Source organism: Penicillium maclennaniae (assembly GCF_028827695.1).
Source record: "Penicillium maclennaniae strain IBT 15551 chromosome Unknown utg000003l:1.0-5670915.0:1.0-5674809.0, whole genome shotgun sequence".
Lineage (NCBI taxonomy): Eukaryota > Fungi > Ascomycota > Eurotiomycetes > Eurotiales > Aspergillaceae > Penicillium > Penicillium maclennaniae.
In genome coordinates this window covers 1,384,535-1,402,310 of record NW_026623215.1, presented here as the reverse complement: position 1 = coordinate 1,402,310, position 17,776 = coordinate 1,384,535, and the positions used below count along the sequence as shown (strand labels likewise).

The following is a 17,776-nucleotide window of genomic DNA, read 5'->3' as shown; positions in this document are numbered from 1 at the left end:
GACACCCAGCTTAGCCCGTCGACAACTTGTTCCCAGCGTGGTTGGAACTTCCCCTTTCTTGTAGTCGGAGATTGTAGAGTTGCGCTTGGCTTTGACGCTTGCGTAGCAACTCTTCTATCTCCGTGGATAAGTGCGCGGTGCGCATGTCCCAATCTAACGCGAGCATATCACGCCACCAGGAGTCAGCGTGGAACAGACTGGCAAGACTCAATGTGTCGGGACGCGCGAGTTGGATCTCGAGTGCTGTGAGCCATTGCCGAGCAATAATCCGAGCCTCTGGAGGAGGGAGCCCGGACGTCGAGGGGAGTTGAATGATGTGAGGGTTTCCACCCGTCAATGTTGTCGCCATCTTGGTTTTAGTGGAAGCTGTGGAAGTACCTGCGATTTCTCGAGAGGATGATTGATCCTTCTTTATATTTTTGCCAAGCGCGGACAGATCTCCGATTGTTCTGCTTACTCTGCATTCATCGGCATGGTTATTTACGCCGCCATTGATGTCGAGAGAGACCTGAGCGTTGCGTATTTCGCCTGTTTCATGATGACCTGGGGTACTAGGTACATGCGAGCAAAACGCGGATCGCAAATACAATTCATTTCTCTATCTCTCCGAGCAGCCACATGTAGCTCCGGGGCAACTTGCCCGACTCTGAAGTGGGAGGGGCTGCGTGGGGAAAAGCGACGTCAGATCAGTTTATACTATCTTGCCCCGAGACGAGATGCGGGGGAAGTTCGGGTAAATGGACGCCGAGTCATGGGCACGGCAAGTATGCCGGGGATCCTCGACCAAAGAAGCAAATCTGGCGCAAGCTCGTCTGTTTATCTGCTTCTGGAATCCTTGGAACATTGGCGATCATTGATTTACATCTGGAGATATTATTCGAATATCTCCAGGTTGTTCGTTGGCTCCCAGTCACCTTGTCGCAATCCAATCCAGTAATCGACCCGACGCCAATGCCAAGCTAGCTGAATACGGACGCCGTTCTACACTACGGATTGCGGAGCATGTCTTGGGCGAGAGAAAGACTAAAAATAGAAACTTTTCTATTATGTGCCAAACCACCCTTGCTTCCGAAAACTCACGGAACACAAAATCACATCGAAATAAAAAGGTTAAGGTTTAAAAAAAGACAGGAAACCAGAAAAGGATACAAAAAGTATTTACAGCTATCACCGCGTCTGAACTTATCGGGACCGGCGAGCCATGAAATACGTGAGAAGATTGAGCGATCCCTCCCCAGCTGCTGGAGTTGCCTTCTGCACTCGGTCCAGACCGAACTTGAGGTTCAGCAGTGTACAAAGCTCGGTGGCCTGCTTGCGCACTCCGGGTCGGGGATGGCCTAATTGCTGGCTGACCACTGTTCCAACAGTCACCAAGGTGTCGTCGGAGATCTCGGCGGGCCCCTGGAAAAGAGACTGGTGGATAATCGAGAGACCCATGATGATCGATCGGGAGGCCCCTTCGCTGTGAGAGTCCTCACCCAGGTCTAGACCCCGTAGGACACCGTCAATGACTGTAGTGGTTGAAACCAGAGAGACCAGTTGCTCCGCCACTTCCTCTAGACAGGTGACAAAGTGTGAGCTCGACTCGTAGTGTCGTCGTGCGCGAATGATCGCCGCCATTGCACGGACGTCGTATCGGTGAAATAGCTCACTTGTCCGGAGGAGCATGGAGCGGATAGTCGCCAGGATTTGGGTTTTCACATCGTGATCCTTTCGGCTGGTGGGCGCCGACTCCAATTCACCCAGCAGAGCATCGAGCATTGCATAGTAGTCCTGGTTGCGAGTGACGATCTCTTCGCCGTGGTACTGGAAAAGCCCTTGGAGCTTGCGGTATCCAGAAATATCGATTGTCTTAGAGCCGATGCGGCTGAGAGCTTTTCCAAGCATCTCTTGCGCATTGGCGGGGTCCTTAGATCGAGGACTTGGGCTTCGATGCCGCTCAGCCCACTTTCGACGGCGAACAGGTTCCTCGCTTGTTGTACTCTGGCTTGGAGATTCAGCAGACCGGCCCCTTGTTTGTGAGACTGTCTCGTTCAGGGGCATTTCTTCCAGGGCGCCTGGTTTGGTGACAGGTCGTGGGGTTGAGAGCTTGTTCAGCTGTGCAGTGGCATTCTCGTTATTGGTTATCGACTCGAAGATGGGCGCTGGAATAGGTCGCTGCGGAGAAGCAGAGTCCCTGCCAGAAGGCGTGGCGGGAGCTCGGTTTCTCGATGGAGAAGGGCTTCCTCGAAGAGGGGACCTGCGAACGGATTGGGGCGACGATTCATTCACACCATCCATCATACCTTGCGTGGGAGCCAATTCCAGACCAGGGTTTTTAGCCGGGGTTTCCAACCTGGCTGGTGTCGTCGGAATGGGCTCATCGTAGGACTGTTGTTCTTCGGCACAGCGCGGTGATCTTTCAGTGATCGAGAGCACCTCAGGTTCGGCTTCGGGTACATGGGCCTCTGCAGCCACAGGTGTAGCAGGGTCTTCATATATAATCATCTCCTCGGGTTGACTCCTGGCAACTGGCTCAGGTTCAGATCTCAAAACGGAATGGCGCAAAGGCGATCCTGCATACGACATTTCGGCACGTGGGGATGGAGTATCACTACGAGCCTCTTCAGGTGAGAGCGGTTGTGGTTTCACTTCAGGCTCCGGTGTGGCTTGACGGCTAATCTCGGTCTGTTCGTGATAAAGAGACGGTGGCTGAGATGGGGCCAGTGGAGGGCTTTCCAATACGACATGTGCTGGCGAGTCTTGATCTTCCAGTGCAATCGGTGGATCCACGTGGTGGGCATTCTGGTTTGCAATGCTATCGTCAGAATTGCTTCGCGAGTGGCTGACCGCACGGAGATCGCCGTGAGACTTTGACTTTGACAGATCAAGCTTTTTAGGCTTGCCGCGGGTGGTACCGGTCTGTCCAGCTTCGTGGGGCCGAAGACGAGGAGCACTAATCGGTTTTGAAGAAGGCGTTGATGTCTTGGACCTCACGGATCTTGGCGAGCTGGTCGGCTTACTGGTAGTTTGACCAGCTCGAGATTCAGGTCGGGACGCATAAGGATCAGCAGTTGCAGGGCGGTTTATTTCGGGTCGTCGAGGCTTCGCGCCAGGTCGCATAGGTGCCGATGACAAGGACGAAAGCGGCGCGCCGGTGGGTACACTGCGCATCGCAGGCTTAGGTGCAGGATCTAGCGTGTCGAAAGCCGATTGAGCAGACTCGGGGCGGGACGGCATAGCAGCCTTTTTGCGAGCAGCAATAACATCTCTGAGAGCCGAACGTGCTCCACCGGGGCCACCAGGACCCTTTGCAGGAGTGGTGGGCTTTCTACCTCCATTCGGGTTCGACGCATCTTTTTCCAGTAAAGACCGAGATTTCGCGTCAAGATCAGCCATTATGGCATTAGCCTGAGAAGGCCAAACGCTGTAGAATGTCCAGAAAGTGCTACGGAAACCTTCCCTTGCACCGGGGTTGGCATCACCTAGGCCTTTCTTAATTGACTTTTCGACGAGGTCCAGACCACCACCGTGCTCAACGGTACTCTTTTGATGGGCTTGTCGGGTGATCAAAGTCCGGAGCCATCCAGCAGCAAATAAGCGTACTTGCACGTTCTTGTCCTGACAAGCCCAGTGGACATGTTGAAGGATACGAATAGAGTAGGTTGCGTTGCTTAGGACCGCATCAACTGCTGCATTGCCATTCTGTGCAGCAATCTTTTTCAAAGATGAGCAGAGTTTAATGAGGTTCTGCATCATGATTTCAACCATCCCGTCGATTCTAGGCCCGCAGACTCGGGCGATATCTTGGATCAAAAGGCAGCCATTGCTGCAAAGCGTCGTTCGCAAGGAATGGACAACCTTGAAGAATCCGTCAAGGAGTGTTTTTGTAGCACCAAGATAGCTCTGGGAGAAATCATGAGGCGCATTACCGCAGGTGAGTCTTCGGAATAGAATAACGTTCTTCTCGCGCTTTAGCCAGTTGTCCTCCGACTCCTTGCCATCAAACCAAGGAAGCATATCGCGCACGAGATCGTCAATGTCCCGGGGAGACGAGACAAGAAGCGGCTCAACGCCATCTTCTTGAGATGGACTTTGAGAAATAGGGGTTTCAGCCGGTGTCTTAGGCCTCGAAGGAGGCTCAACAGATTGAGCTGATCGGTCGTGGTGAATTCGCGAGATGGGCCTACTTTTCGAAAATTCCGGTTCTGTGCTGTCGTTAGACGAACTTTCCATTGGAGTTCCGGGGCATCGACAAACAAACCATCATCTAAAAGTTCTTTGGCATGTGAACGGGAGGACATGACTGAGATCGGACGCTCAGCGTGGGAAATAGGGCGAGTGGCAGTCTGAGGCTCATCGGCGCCGAGCCCAATGCCGGAGAGGATGGCGTTAGAAATTGATTTTCTTACCCCGCGCGCGACCAGCTGTTTCTGCAGGTCAGATTTGGCTCTCGCAGGTGCATTTCTAAAGCAAGGAGCATTAGTTTGGAGGTTTTCTTGCGGGTGAAACGTATTCTGCGCACCGGAATAATTCCACCACCACCAATCTTGCCGTATCCCGAACGGCACTATCGGCGTCCTCTAAGCATGCAACCAGAGACGGTACATGCGAGCGGAACAATAAACCGTGGTTTTTTGTCATCTGCATAGTCCAACGTCAGATTTCATGTCAACTGATAGAAGGGACCAGACGTACATTGGACAGCCAAAGCATGCTCATTTCTTTTGCTCTGGGATTTTTGCCCACCAGAGCGCATTGCAGCACATAGTATTCCACATCCTCGCCAGCTATCGGCCACAGCTCGGTAAATATTGACGCGGACTGGGCTCGGATTCGTTCTTTGTGGTCACCGAGACGCTCCATCAACAGAGGGTAGAAGCCTCGCGCCGCATTGGCGATGTGTTGCTGTTGGTCTTGGATCGAAAGCCGCTTCAAGAAATGGCCAAGAGTGGAAAAGCCAGCGCTAGAGACGGAATAGTGCTGAGAAGTGATGGCGAGTCGGATGGCCTCGAACAATGTCGGAATGGCACCCTCGGGGACGTTTTTCTGTTTGATATCGGACTTGATGCTAGTGAGGTGGTTCACTCGGGAGTCAATGGAGACATTGGGGTTTTTGAAGGCCGCGAGAAGATCCGCTGCCTTTGCTTCCATCTTGAATTGTAGCAAGGGAATATCACAGCGTATGTCAGGCGCGGGTCATAGGCGCGCCGCCAAATTTGGCGTAGTGGATGACGTGTGGTGGGATCGCAATATGAACAGGTTGCAGAAGGTCGAAGATAGATTCACGGGTTGATCACTGTCGCATCAAACAATTAGTCGCGCGAATATGAAAGATCACTGGGCAGGGGAAACTCGGCGATCAAACAGGCAGGGAGGCGCGGAGTGTCAACATCGGAGCACGGTGTTGAGGATGCGACCGTGGCGCGCCGACAGTCAAGGCCGGTGTGTAACAACAACAAATACGTGAAGTAGCGCAGAAGATGGCAAATAACGTACCAGAGCGACTCGGAGTAGCGGAGTGCAAAGCGATGCGCGAGCGAAGTGGGATGTTGACGAAGACGAGGGAAGGTCGGAGATGCGGCCAAGGGGCGATAAGCTCGGATAAGCGCGAACCACTGCTCTGCGAAGGGATTCAATTATTCTGTCTTTGACTGTTTCTGTCAAATCATGGGATAAATCAAGGATGCAGAGCTCCAATATTTTTCTTTTACTCAAATCGAGAGAAAACCGTGGTTGGGCAGCTTTGTCCCAAACTCCCAACTTCTGACTTTCAATGTTCCCCGCCCGACTTTTCCTGTTGTTTATCCGTCGCAAAGGGCAACCGCATGATACATTGGCCGAGAACAGTGTATGTTCGAACTCGAATTGTAAGAATGTTCCGGATCGACTGATGCAAAATCAAGAGCTTGATTGCTTGGTGATAATTTCTTCCCCTCAACTTGCCTCTTTACAATCCAAAAGTTTCTGGAATGATCTTCTCGTCATGTGACAGCCATAGTGTTCGCAGATCTATATTCCCACGATCGGGCGGGGGCAATCAGACGCAGTGAACTCTTTGTCAGCAAAATTGGAGTAATATGATCTTCAGCATTGGGAAGAATCGCGCATTTGTATGCGCACAGTGCACATGTCTTCAAACATTCCCGAAAGGCCTTAGCTAGTCACTTGACTAGGACCGCGTTTCAAAATGCTAATAATCGATCGAATCATCAACAGCTAAAATGACGCATGTTTGTTGGAATACGCCAAGCTGTCTTAGTTATCCAGTAGGCATGAGATAGTTACTTTACTTCTCTGGGATGAAGAAAATTTACTTCTGGATGAAAGATTGAACTTTGTTATCATGCCAGAACGGTTGCAACACTGGGAGCTCTAGAATATGGTAGTGTTTACTCGGGTCTAAGCAAGGGTGTCCCAATTCAAAGACCAATCGAAGTAGTTTTCCTCGACACAAGCGATGACTCGAAGAATAGGCTAGTCATTGATATAGATCGTTGAATATGATAAGATGAACAATATGTACAGCCTGACCTGCCTGGGAGCAGAGTAGGCTTTGGCGTTATTTCCGCCTGCACTTGCTTCGTTAGTCTAGCGTGACTTCAACCTATGGATTAGGTCCGTTCAGGGTTGTGTTATAAGTAGCGTCGGAACCAAGAACCTTGAAAACAATAGTACTGTTGCCCTCTCGGTAGTCGCTGGTGAAGGGTCCCTTGGTGCGGTAGCCGCCATGCTGCTTCATCTTCTTTTCTCCGGTCGCGATGTCCTTTCTCGAAAGTGTTCTCTCGAACATCTCCAATGCAGCCAGGGGCTGGTAGAAAGGTACCTCGTGTCCGGATTCGTAGATGCGCACGAAACTGTACAAGTCGCTCTGTCGGACTTGGCCGTGAACGACACCGTCCGAAGTGGTGATGTTGACGAATCCTGCCTTCTCATACCCTGGCGCGTTAATTTCCTTCGCGACGACTTGTCCACCAAGCCAGTTGCAATTGAAGTCACTGTGATGTCAATTAGCATAATCCAGGTGTTCGTGGCTAAAGACTTACGCGTCACCAAAATACATCACCACCTGTACGCCAGCTTTCAACAATTTCTGCACGGCCTGAATCGTTCCAGACTCACGGTCATCATCACCTGTGCTCCCAAAGCTCGTACCCACAGTTCCAGAGGACTCCGAGAAGTTTTGGTAAGCACCAATGGCAGCTTGAACCTTGGGGCTGTTGAGATAGTCCACATAGAACTCATATGGGAACGGATCCGGGGTCAACTCGCGCATATCGTACTCATCACGTCCCGAGTAGATATCATACATGCTTTCGACAGTAGAGGCGCAGAAATTGTCGGCCGCTGCGCAAATGTCGTTACGGCCGGTTGCATAGCACTCCAGCGTCCGATCAACGCAGTTGCCTTCGCCGTAGAGGTTGTTGTACCATTCAGCCTTCACTGAGGCGTTGTATGGGTCGTAATCATATGTGTTACCGGGCCATACAGAGAAGTTGTAGTATGCCTGATATTGGATCAGGGGGTCGAACCAACCGTTGCCGATAAGGACATTCTCAAGCTTGATCTTGGTTGCGCCAGGGATCTTCTTAGCGTTTTGCTCTTCAAAGTACTCTGTACCGGTATTAGTGAGTTTGCCATCTATGCTTCACCAATATTTCTACCGTTGAACACTGGACCATAGTGGCCCCCGTAACTCTCTGTCGCGAAATTGAAGCCGTTTCTGGAGTATTGTGGGAAAGCTCCCATGAACCCTTGCAGGGTCTTCCACATATTTGGAGCTGCTCTTGCTGTAGCATTAGGGACTAGAGCAATGTCTGGCTTGGAGTATGTGCCGCAAGTTCCATACGCCTGAGCATAATCGGGGCATTTCTCGTCGGGCAGTTCGATGATATCCCCATTTTCATCTTCGTAACCCGGGATTGGAATTGTGTATGAAAATCCAGTCGTAGTAGGTTGGTCAATAAAGATCTGCTCCAGGTTAAACCAGCTTTATAGCTCCGTCGACAGTAACTCTTACCATATTGCTCACATTGTTCCATGCATACGGATTGTTGTACACATCGCCATTTGAATCAACTCCACAAGGTCCTAGTTCCTGGAACAAGCCAATCATCGAGGATGATCCTGGTCCTCCGTTGATCCAGACAGTAAGCGGTGCCTAGATTGGTGTGAGTTCGGGAAGCCTTTGAGGAAATGGTTGTCCACGTACATCTTTGGGGTTTCCATTTCTGGTCTCAAAGAACCACCTGTACTCGTTAGCCCACCGTTTTCGAGCCATTGGGAACAGTCGCTAACCAGAAGATGTGCTCATGCTCCGAAACATCGGCGTATCCGGAATAACTTTTGACATTGGGGTCCAGCTCGCAAATCCCATGAGGCACTTGCTTGTATCGCACGTTGATATCCGCGTATCCCTTCTTTGTGATCAAGTCGGTCGGCGCGGCCACAAATTGAGCTGTGACGCATTGCGCCAGCACCGCCACAATGGGGATTGAGAGCTTTGAATAAGTCACCATGTTCAACTTGGAAGCCTAGATTTCCACAAAATTGGTACGAGCAAGGAAATCGACACCCCCGCTCGAATAAACTGGAGATCGTTTGTTTATATAGCTGCACTGCACCTCGCTAGTATCGATCTGGAAGGTAGGATCCACAAGTTCCTAAGTAAGGTAAGATCATCTCCGATAATTGGCTAGGGTTGAGCACCTCGTTATCAGTTGGCTTGGGGTATATGGGCCCGACGGAGCTCCGTCGTTCACCGAGTGCGGAGATTGCTTATCACCCAATTTGACTCGTTTGAATAGCACTCCATTTTTTCGGCCCCCTTTCGTGCTTCCCAGATGCTGGTGTGGTCATAATTATTCTGAATGGCTCATTGGTGCATATCCTGACATGTTAGTGAGCCAATCAATGGTTGAAATATCGCTATTCCCCTCCGGCAAGCTCAGAAAGATATACATCGGTTTGGACATAGTCTCATCCACTAGATTCCTTAAGAATGTAGACTAAACTGAAACAGCCAGCCATGTGATTGACTAAGGCTTCCATTCGTCCTGGATGCTCGACTCCTTTCCAGCGAATGGCCCCTTAACGGTGATCAACGGCATTGCCACGAACCTACTTAAAGCTCGATCGAGAAGATACTGGGAATGTCACTCAATCTATGCTTGGACATACTTTTTTTCTCTCTAATTAAAGCAATTCGTTCCAATGTATTTGAAACACTTCTGAGCGAAAACGCCACGCTGTCTATTCACTCATTGCCTCGAGCTCCTCGCCCTGCCTTATGTTTTCCACTACTCCTAACTCAATTGATGCTCAATTGAATTGAATGAGCTTGGACTGTGTGTCAGGACTGTCTGCAAAGTGGGTTCATCGCATCAAAGGGGTTTCTTAGCCGCCAATGATTAGTTAGATCTATAACACTTGGTGAAGTCATGTTCCCGACTCGATTACTCGAGGACTGAGTCCATGCCTAAGGCCCGGAAAATAATGACAGTACACACTAGTCTCAATAATTCAAGATGGACCTGGGTGAAATCCCGATAAGAGAGGGAGAGAAATGAATTCTGAAAACAGAAACAGGTGTCTGAACTGCATTGTGTTGGTAGAATGAGATGATATGCACGAGGAAGAGAGGCAGAGATAGGATGGTGTACTCATCGTGTTGTCCAAGGCATCAATGGACATGGCCATCTTTCATCAGCATCACCCAGTTTCCGTCTCACCGCATCGGTAAGAGTTTTCTAAGCCAATCTACTTCATTCTAAAAACCTGTTGGCATTACGCCGGGCATGTTTTCTTAACGGCAAGCCATTAATCACGGCTGGCCTTGCAAAACCAAAGCCCGCAGAACAGTATGATACATTGGCACGGGTCTTCCCAAACCCGCCACAACCCGACACCTTTCTTGTGCAGCTCCAAGTCTTTTTCCAGAAGTCTTTATTTCCCTAATTGCTCTACGGCTCTATTCTCGGCTTTTCCCAGATCCGTGACATATGAAGCCGCACTGATTCCCACTATTTTCCGACAAAGACTTTCATTCGATGCTTCTTGCCTCGGAACTTTATGTCTCATATGTTTCAGCTATAGAACGCGGTGATTTGCCGCTGATATCAAAAGCGAGTGAAACCTGACGACTGTGGGAATCAGTCCGGAAATCAGAACAGGCAAACAGATTTAACCTGACGATAGATGGAGTGGTCGAGGCGCAGTGGAGCGGGCTCGGGGCACAGCTCCCCCCACTTTCAGCTTGCCGTCGATCTCGACATCCTCAAAGTCCTGCGCTTGATTATCTCCTCACGTTCTACATCCTACGCCTCTTGCAGGGATTCGTAACCAGAATAAATCGTCACGGATCATGGCAGACTTCAAAATAGACTCCACCCCCACCGCATCTCCATCTGCGATCCCTCGGCCGAACGCGCCAGTCGAGCCGCAGTACTCGAGCTCAAGCACCAAGAAACACGGCCAGAGATGCGCAGAAAACAATATAGCGGCCAGTATTCCTCGACCGAAACTGCGACTACATGTTGAAACACTCCGCCACCCTGCGACAGCATCATTCCTCACTCTCATCCCCGATATTGCTTCAACACTCGACAAAGCCCTCCATGATATTGTCAAATACCTCTACAGCTCTCCGCTCCACGCACCCTCAGATAGTCCCTCCCATCAGAAAGTTCAACAACCGTCTTTCAGCCCCTCAATACCACCAACTCGCTCCGTAACACTTCACCTCCGCGACATAGACGGTGTCGCCTATACAACAGGCACCGAGCTCGACGATGATCACAAGGAGATCCACCTTTCCCTCCCGTATATTCATCACTGCATGACAATGGCTAATCCATCGCATGAGCTAGTCGGTGTTCTCACCCATGAGCTTGTGCACTGTTACCAGCACACTTCACCGCCCGAGTCCATCAATGACCGCGAAGTTAAGATCACTCACCCACCAGGAGGACTGATCGAAGGCATCGCAGACTTTGTACGTCTCAAGGCAGGACTGGAGCCTCCGCATTGGAAGAAGCCGCAGTCTGCAGAGGAGAGGGCAGAGAAGTGGGATGCTGGGTATCAGAACACGGCGTACTTTTTGGCGTGGGTTGAGGATGTGCGAGTAGGTAGGGGCGCGGTTGGGATGTTGAATGATCGTCTTTTGAGAGTCGGATATGTGGGTGAGGAGGAAGGGGATTCTGGTGTTGGGTTCTGGAAGAGTCTGTTTGGGGCCGAGGTTGCTCAGTTATGGGAGGAATATGGTACATATCTCGATGGAGCTAAAGACGAGAAGGCCCAAGGACAGTGGGAAGATGAGATTCTCAATGTCGAGTAGAAGATAGCTTTAAAGCTACTCGAGAGCTTGACAAATGATGAGTTGAAATGGTTTTGATTCTTGGAGTACATGTGATCGGGTGCACCTCTATATACCAGTGCCCGAGGCCTCATCCACCCATTTAATCGATTTCTAGCTAGAGAAGAGTGTAGCCAGAACAAGACACGATAAAACAATGATGGGGAAAAAAAAGAAAAATAAAAACAGATCCAGAAAGAAGACACCAGATGAATCGAAGGAATCAAAATTTCCATACTGTACAGTATCCAGTCATGCAAACGACAGGAGAAATGACTCTTTTTTCCCACTGGCCTGCTTCCCATGCGAAACCACAGCACCTCAGAAAATAAAAGAAATAAAGCCAATAATAAAAACACATGAAGTTATTGGTATCACCCTTGAATGAGGGATATTCAGACAATCACCTCACCCGGGTCGACGTGGACGGGCTTCCATGGCGCGGCGCCCTCCTCCTCCATGGAGCTGGGGACGCGCACGTTGAGCGGGCTGTAAAGATACCAGCCCTTCAAGGCAGCGAGAGCCGCGCGCTCACGAGCTTCAAGCAGGCTGGCGCCAGCGCCCTCACCCAGCTTGTCCTGACCAGAGAAGATACCAACCACGAACACGGGGTGTCTGCTCTTCCGGCCGGTTTCACTGATGATCTTAGCGACGGGTGGCTCAAAGTTCTCACGATTGCACAACCGGGCGAGGTCACGGGCCGGCTGAGAGAAGTTGAACAGCTCAGAGATGTTGAGGTGCCGGGAGAGGAAGTGTTGCTCGAAGAATCGCTTCGCAGCTGGGCGCCCAGCGTGGAGGTAAATAGCGCCCATCACGGCGCGGACGAAGGTCGCGCTGGCCAGCTCAGCGGTAACGCCAGAGCCGGAGCCCGTTGGCACAACCCCCTTGATCTGGTCACCGAACTCGTCATCGTAGAAGATCTTAGAGGTGACAGTCTTCCTCCAGTTCTTCTTCGCAGCATATGGCCGCGCTGACTGTAGGTCCGAGTTGGCGTTTACGTCGGTGCCGGGCTCGACCCTTTGGAATTGCAGGTAGCCGGGGTCGACTTCACCACCGGGCATAGCCGCGTGCTCCACGCCCCATTCTTTTGCCATCGCGGCGAGGGTCTTGGGACCGACGTAAGCGTACATAGCGGCGAAGATGACTGTCAGGGGGAGGCGAGGGTAGTTGCAGAGGAGGTGCTCAGTTGTGTAGTAGGTGAGGAGGTCATGACCGAGTGTGGCCAAGGATTCGTTGTTGAAATCGGCATTTTCATCGGCGCTGGCATCGACCAATGTCCGCGCAAGTGTTTGAAGCGGTAAGCGAGAAGGGAGGTAGAGTCGGGCGTGAAGGGCTGCGAGTTTTGCTGATCGGGTCGCGGCTTCGACCGGAGGAGAGGGATATGCGAGTGCTGACTTGCGTTTGTGAACACGTCGGACTTGGCCCATCAATTTCGGATCTTCAAGCACATCGACTGCATCGTAAGGAGTAGACTGCGACTGAACGAAGGACGCGGTCGATTGGTACCGCAATTTAGCAGTGTAGAGTTGTTGATGCAGACAGTTACCAGTCCGAGCCCGCGGCGAAAGGACCGTGCTGCTCCATCGTTGGAGCTGCAGCCTCTTCATCTGGGCGACAATATGTGCAAACACGGAAGAAACTAGAGAAGAAAAGACCACGCTCAATGGGGGCAAAGAATCGGGAGACGTGCGGCCAATCTACGGGGAGAGAAAAGAGAAATTGTCGCCAGTCACGGGATCCAAAGGTCGTGTGAGCTCGAGCTAGCCTTCATTGGGATTAGTGGCTTGGCACTTGACCTTCGATTGACGGCCACTTCGGCTTCAACCCGTCGAGAACTGCTCCCGCCTTACCTCTTTTTCTCCCCTAAAGCGCCTTCAATTGCATCTCATTCACAATGGGTGGAGGTGGAAAGATCCCGTGGGTTTGCTTCCCCGAGCGCATCCTTCGCGCCTACTGACAGAGTTTGCTGCGCAGGTACCCCAAGGAAGTCTGGTCCCCCGCTGGTGGTTGGTACGCCCAGCCCGCCAACTGGAAGGCCAATACAGCCATCATGGGCGCCTTCATCATTGGCGTTGCAGCTGTGGCCTTCAGCATCAGTGCCGACCGCGAGTATCGCGACAAGATGCCCGAGCCGGGCCGCTTCTTCCCCAGCCGATAGTCAGTGCTTTCCCGGCTTACGCCCACGAAGATCTTCAAACTGACCCTTGCCCTTTTGAAAATATAGCTGGAGTCGCCAAATCCGAGAGCACGAGAAGCAGCAGGCCGCAAATCAGTCATAGTAAAATGGCCAGAACTGGGACGGCAACCTAAGAAGGGTTTCTAGCATGACGGACCATTTTCTTTTTGTGTTTTTTACTATCATTATAACAATTCCCTGTGGCTGTACGATAATGGAAGGGCATTCCTTGATCAACCATAGGTCAATTGATCAACAGGTGCCTTTGGGGAGACTCTTCCACGGTCGTGTACAATCGCTGCGTGTACAGGCGGACCCGTTCCGTGAATTCAGACTGATTCCACAATTCTTTGCCATTCCGTGCCACAGAAATTTTTGGCACGCCAATTTGTTCCACCACAAAGCCCGCTGCGACAGTTGCGCAGATGAGCGCTAGAGGGATATCTTGACGATTGCCCCAGGCCTTCATGACTTTACTCCAGCTCTCGGAGGGCGACAGCACGGATTGAATGATCTCGAATGGCTCACGACCGGCAGTCACCATCCCTTGGGCCAGTGCGCCCAGGAAAGAATTGCCAGCACCTGTAGGATCCAGCACCACCGTAGAGCCCGAGGCATCGGGCTGGTGATAAGCCGGTAGCCAGAGTTTCTGATCTCTCGAGTAGGCGTAGCTTCCCTCCTTACCTGCCCTGATGGCCAGGCAACCGTCACCGTTCGGACCAATGCCGGAATTAATAATCGTCTGGACTAGGCTCTGGCCCTGCTCGCTATCCACGGTCCAACCAGGTTGTTCGAACATCATTCCAAGTTCCATATGGTTCGGGCTGACCACATCCACGACCCGGTTAGCCTCAAAGAACTTCTCTTGCTCTTCCGGCATGCAAAGGTCGGGTACTGGCTCCCAGACGAAGATAGGCCGCTCTGCAGCATGCTTAGTAGAAGGTGCCCGGCCTGCGCTTCGCAGCTCTTCTCGTTGACGCAGGATATCTGCTACTATAGACACGCAGCGCGCTGCAGAGCAGACCATATGGAACGTGCGAGACCACACCTGTGTCTCGGAAAGCATCGAAGGCTCCAACCTCAGTTTTGGAGTCAAGTATTTGAAGTCTATACCGGTCATTGATGGGCAGGTCCAACCTCGTTGCTCAACTTACCTCGCTTTTCATCGGGATGATAGCCGTTCCAGGCTCTCGTAGTAAGCCTTTGAGGGTCCTCTCGAATCACACAGCTCGTATTCCAAGACTTTATAACAGCAAGAGTCTCCGGCGGGAAATCGGAGCCAACATCCACGATCCAGCTCACAGACCGCGCATATGGCGCGCCGGCTACTAAGCGAGCTCCTACGACTGCAAAAGAAGCGGCACCTCCAAGAATATTCTTGACACCAGGTCGGGAATTTCCAAAATCAATGTCATCTGCGCAATGCACCGTGAGCGCTGGACCCGCGGGGCTTTTAAAATGATAAGCATACCAAGAATAAACATTCCGAGTGTACAGAACTCAATCTCGCCCACCTGGGCAATCTCTGATGCGATTCCGGCCATGCTTAATGAGAAACGTGACACCAATGGTTCTCGAAAAAGAGAAAGAACAAGAACATCAGGTGTATCGAGTGTCTCCGGCAAAGCAAAGTGGAGAGTAATCAAAATACCAATTATACGTGACGACATCATCCCGCGGCTGTGGCTTGAACGTAACATACATACATACCGTTGCGGGCCTGGAGCTGGGACCTCAGGAGCTTCCAGACACTTCATCTTCTTCGTCTTCAACTTCCCCTAGAATACCTGTGGATTGCAAGGGACAAGATCTTCTGCCGAAAGAGGATTCCGGTGCCCAATATCTCATCTCAGACGAATCCCTTTTTTCAGCCAACTCCCCTACCTCTGTGAGCAACGTGTTGCCTATCATGGCAAGCGGCGGCCATATGCATAATTTCACCACCCTCATCAAGCGGTAAGTATGCTCTTCTCTGGTGGAGTTGACCAATATATGGCTGGACTCGCGTTGGTTTAACATTGAATTCTTTTCCAAGCTGTGCGACAGGCACCCTGAGGAATGAACTGACAATGTGCCTACTAGGCTCGAGGCTGCAACCTCACGCTTGGAGGATATGGCTATGTCCCTAGATGACCCTAGCGTCTCCAAGAACATGGACGATGCATCTACGGCACCTCCCGCGACCCCCGAACCTCCTAAGCCCGCTCCTCCTCCGCCCGCGGCGCCCGCGCAAGCACAGATCCCGGAGCAGATCCAAGATTTTGACGCATTGATCAAGAAGGATGTTCAGAATTTTGTCGACTTAGGTGCGAAGATTGGTGGAGAGGTGGCACAGCAGGTGAGCGAGTCTGAATAATCGTCGTACAAATCCGGTCTCTGACTGCGGCCTATAGTCCAAAGCAGTTCTGCAAGCCTTCCAGGCCGAGCGCACCTATCTCTACGTCTCGACGAAGGCTAAGAAGCCTGAGCCTCAGCCTGCAGAGCTCATGACTGATCTCCACAAGGCCTCGGACAGCATCAACAACATTCGCGAAAATGCTCGCGCGTCGCCGTACTTCAACCATCTGAGCGCCATTTCGGAGGGCATCGTTGCGCTTGGTTGGTTCTTCGAGAGCAAGCCTGCGGAATTTGTTACCGAGATGATGGGCGGTATTGAGTACTACGGTAATAAGGTGCTGAAGGAGTACAAGGACAAGTAGGTTCTTTTCTTGTTATGACCTAGACTCCACCTAACAGCTTTTGATAGGGACCGCACACACGTCGAGTACATTCAAGCATACTACCAAAACTTCAAAGCGCTCTCTGCCTACCTTAAGAAGCACTATCCTAAGGGATTGACGTGGAACGACGACTCTGGCGTTGACGCATTGGTGGCGCTGAAAGAGATCAAGGGTAGTCCTGCTTCTACGCCTACAGGCGCTGTCCCCCTCCTCCCCCCCTCCGCCGGTTCCAACAGTCAAAGCCCCTGGTGGTGGTGCTCCCCCGCCTCCTCCTCCCCCGGGCATCCCCCCTGCTCCGGCCCCCGCCGCCCCAGCGGCAGATATGTCCGCTGTGTTTGACCAGCTCAACCAGGGCGAGGCAATCACCTCTGGTCTGCGCAAGGTGGACAAGTCAGAGATGACACACAAGAACCCCAACCTGCGCGCCGGCTCAATGGTCTCCGATCGCCCCAGCTCGTCCCGGGGCAAATCTCCCGCTCCCCCAGGCAAGAAGCCCAAGCCCGAGAGCATGCGTGCCCGCAAGCCCCCTCGCAAGGACTTGGAGGGTAACAAGTGGCTCATCGAGAACTTCGAGGGTCCTACCGAGATCATCGAGATCCCTGCGAAGCAGACTCAGTCGATTCTCATCTCGCGTTGCAACAAGGCCATCATCAAGGTCTCCAGCAAGGCCAATGCCATCTCCATCGACAACTGCACCGGTCTTTCTATCATTGTTGACTCACTCGTTAGCAGTCTCGACGTGATCAAGTCGCCCAAGTTTGCTCTGCAAGTCGACGGCTTCGTGCCGACCGTTCTGTTGGACCAGGTCGATGGTGCTACTGTTTATCTCGGGCCTCAGAGTCTGACCACTGAGATCTTCACTAGCAAGTCTACTGCTGTCAACATCATGCTTCCTCCTAAGGAAGGTACTGATGAGGATACCAAGGAGTGCCCCATTCCCGAACAGATTAAGAGCTACATCAAAGATGGCGTCCTGGTCAACGAGATTGTTGAGCACGCCGGATGAACTTGCTTCGATGCGAGTTGAGACCCCTGATTCTTTCAGTTAATAGAGCTTCTATTCGAAGAAGTCTCTTCTGTCCGAGGGAAATATCGTTTCTCAATCCCTTCTAATACTTTGCTGTACCTAGCGCCCTTTGTAGATATATGCAAGAATAAACTTCTGCACTTTTCCCGGTATCGCTCGGCTTTGGCTTGTCCTCAATACATCCAGGAACGCAGTAAATTAGGTAGCTTATCATGGGATACAATACTGAATATAAGATAGAGAATATGTCATTGGTTTGTTTATGAGATCCAAATCTCCACCAAAAGAAAATAAGGAAATACGAAAGAGTAAACAGTTCAATGCAGCTCTTTAACAAACCAAAAGCAGAGGAGAAAATGAGCGGCCGAAGAAAGTGTCGAAGACGGGGGTATATGTTCAAAGACCCATGCGCCAGGCCTATTCGGTTCAGAAGAAAATACACAGCGATATGGAAATGCCACAGCCAGGGCACAGGGAAGATAAGAAATGCTGTTGAGATCTGGGTTAGTATTTAGCGTGAA

At 51.5% G+C, this 17,776-nt stretch overlaps 8 protein-coding genes across 8 annotated transcripts; 3 read left to right on the top strand and 5 right to left on the bottom strand.

The window, feature by feature from the left end:
* Window positions 1-10: 10 nt before the first annotated feature.
* Window positions 11-349, bottom strand: N7477_002635 (uncharacterized protein; the record flags this gene model as incomplete). Its single annotated transcript, XM_056964298.1, has 1 exon — window positions 11-349. The coding sequence occupies one exon, from the start codon at window positions 347-349 to the stop codon at window positions 11-13; it is 339 nt and encodes a 112-aa protein (XP_056824251.1).
* Window positions 350-1,182: 833 nt separating this feature from the next.
* N7477_002634 (uncharacterized protein) lies at window positions 1,183-5,133 on the bottom strand (the record flags this gene model as incomplete). The annotated part of the gene is made up of 4 exons (XM_056964297.1): window positions 1,183-4,187; window positions 4,244-4,446; window positions 4,505-4,623; window positions 4,678-5,133. The coding sequence occupies 4 exons, from the start codon at window positions 5,131-5,133 to the stop codon at window positions 1,183-1,185; spliced, it is 3,783 nt and encodes a 1,260-aa protein (XP_056824250.1).
* A 1,453-nt stretch (window positions 5,134-6,586) lies between these two features.
* Window positions 6,587-8,498, bottom strand: N7477_002633 (Peptidase S10 serine carboxypeptidase; the record flags this gene model as incomplete). The annotated part of the gene is made up of 6 exons (XM_056964296.1): window positions 6,587-6,977; window positions 7,026-7,593; window positions 7,644-7,950; window positions 8,000-8,140; window positions 8,192-8,228; window positions 8,278-8,498. The coding sequence occupies 6 exons, from the start codon at window positions 8,496-8,498 to the stop codon at window positions 6,587-6,589; spliced, it is 1,665 nt and encodes a 554-aa protein (XP_056824249.1).
* Window positions 8,499-10,342: 1,844 nt separating this feature from the next.
* Window positions 10,343-11,314, top strand: N7477_002632 (basic secretory family protein; the record flags this gene model as incomplete). Its single annotated transcript, XM_056964295.1, has 1 exon — window positions 10,343-11,314. The coding sequence occupies one exon, from the start codon at window positions 10,343-10,345 to the stop codon at window positions 11,312-11,314; it is 972 nt and encodes a 323-aa protein (XP_056824248.1).
* A 413-nt stretch (window positions 11,315-11,727) lies between these two features.
* N7477_002631 (mitochondrial 54S ribosomal protein mL44) lies at window positions 11,728-12,939 on the bottom strand (the record flags this gene model as incomplete). Its single annotated transcript, XM_056964294.1, has 1 exon — window positions 11,728-12,939. One exon carries the CDS (start codon window positions 12,937-12,939, stop codon window positions 11,728-11,730), a length of 1,212 nt encoding a protein of 403 aa, XP_056824247.1.
* A 287-nt stretch (window positions 12,940-13,226) lies between these two features.
* N7477_002630 (uncharacterized protein) lies at window positions 13,227-13,611 on the top strand (the record flags this gene model as incomplete). Its single annotated transcript, XM_056964293.1, has 3 exons — window positions 13,227-13,249; window positions 13,307-13,489; window positions 13,557-13,611. The coding sequence occupies 3 exons, from the start codon at window positions 13,227-13,229 to the stop codon at window positions 13,609-13,611; spliced, it is 261 nt and encodes an 86-aa protein (XP_056824246.1).
* Window positions 13,612-13,752: 141 nt separating this feature from the next.
* N7477_002629 (uncharacterized protein) lies at window positions 13,753-15,052 on the bottom strand (the record flags this gene model as incomplete). The annotated part of the gene is made up of 3 exons (XM_056964292.1): window positions 13,753-14,615; window positions 14,663-14,944; window positions 14,980-15,052. 3 exons carry the CDS (start codon window positions 15,050-15,052, stop codon window positions 13,753-13,755), a joined length of 1,218 nt encoding a protein of 405 aa, XP_056824245.1.
* Window positions 15,053-15,417: 365 nt separating this feature from the next.
* Window positions 15,418-17,234, top strand: capA (adenylate cyclase-binding protein; the record flags this gene model as incomplete). The annotated part of the gene is made up of 5 exons (XM_056964291.1): window positions 15,418-15,464; window positions 15,591-15,846; window positions 15,902-16,203; window positions 16,255-16,403; window positions 16,465-17,234. The coding sequence occupies 5 exons, from the start codon at window positions 15,418-15,420 to the stop codon at window positions 17,232-17,234; spliced, it is 1,524 nt and encodes a 507-aa protein (XP_056824244.1).
* Between the last annotated feature and the right edge of the window lie 542 nt (window positions 17,235-17,776).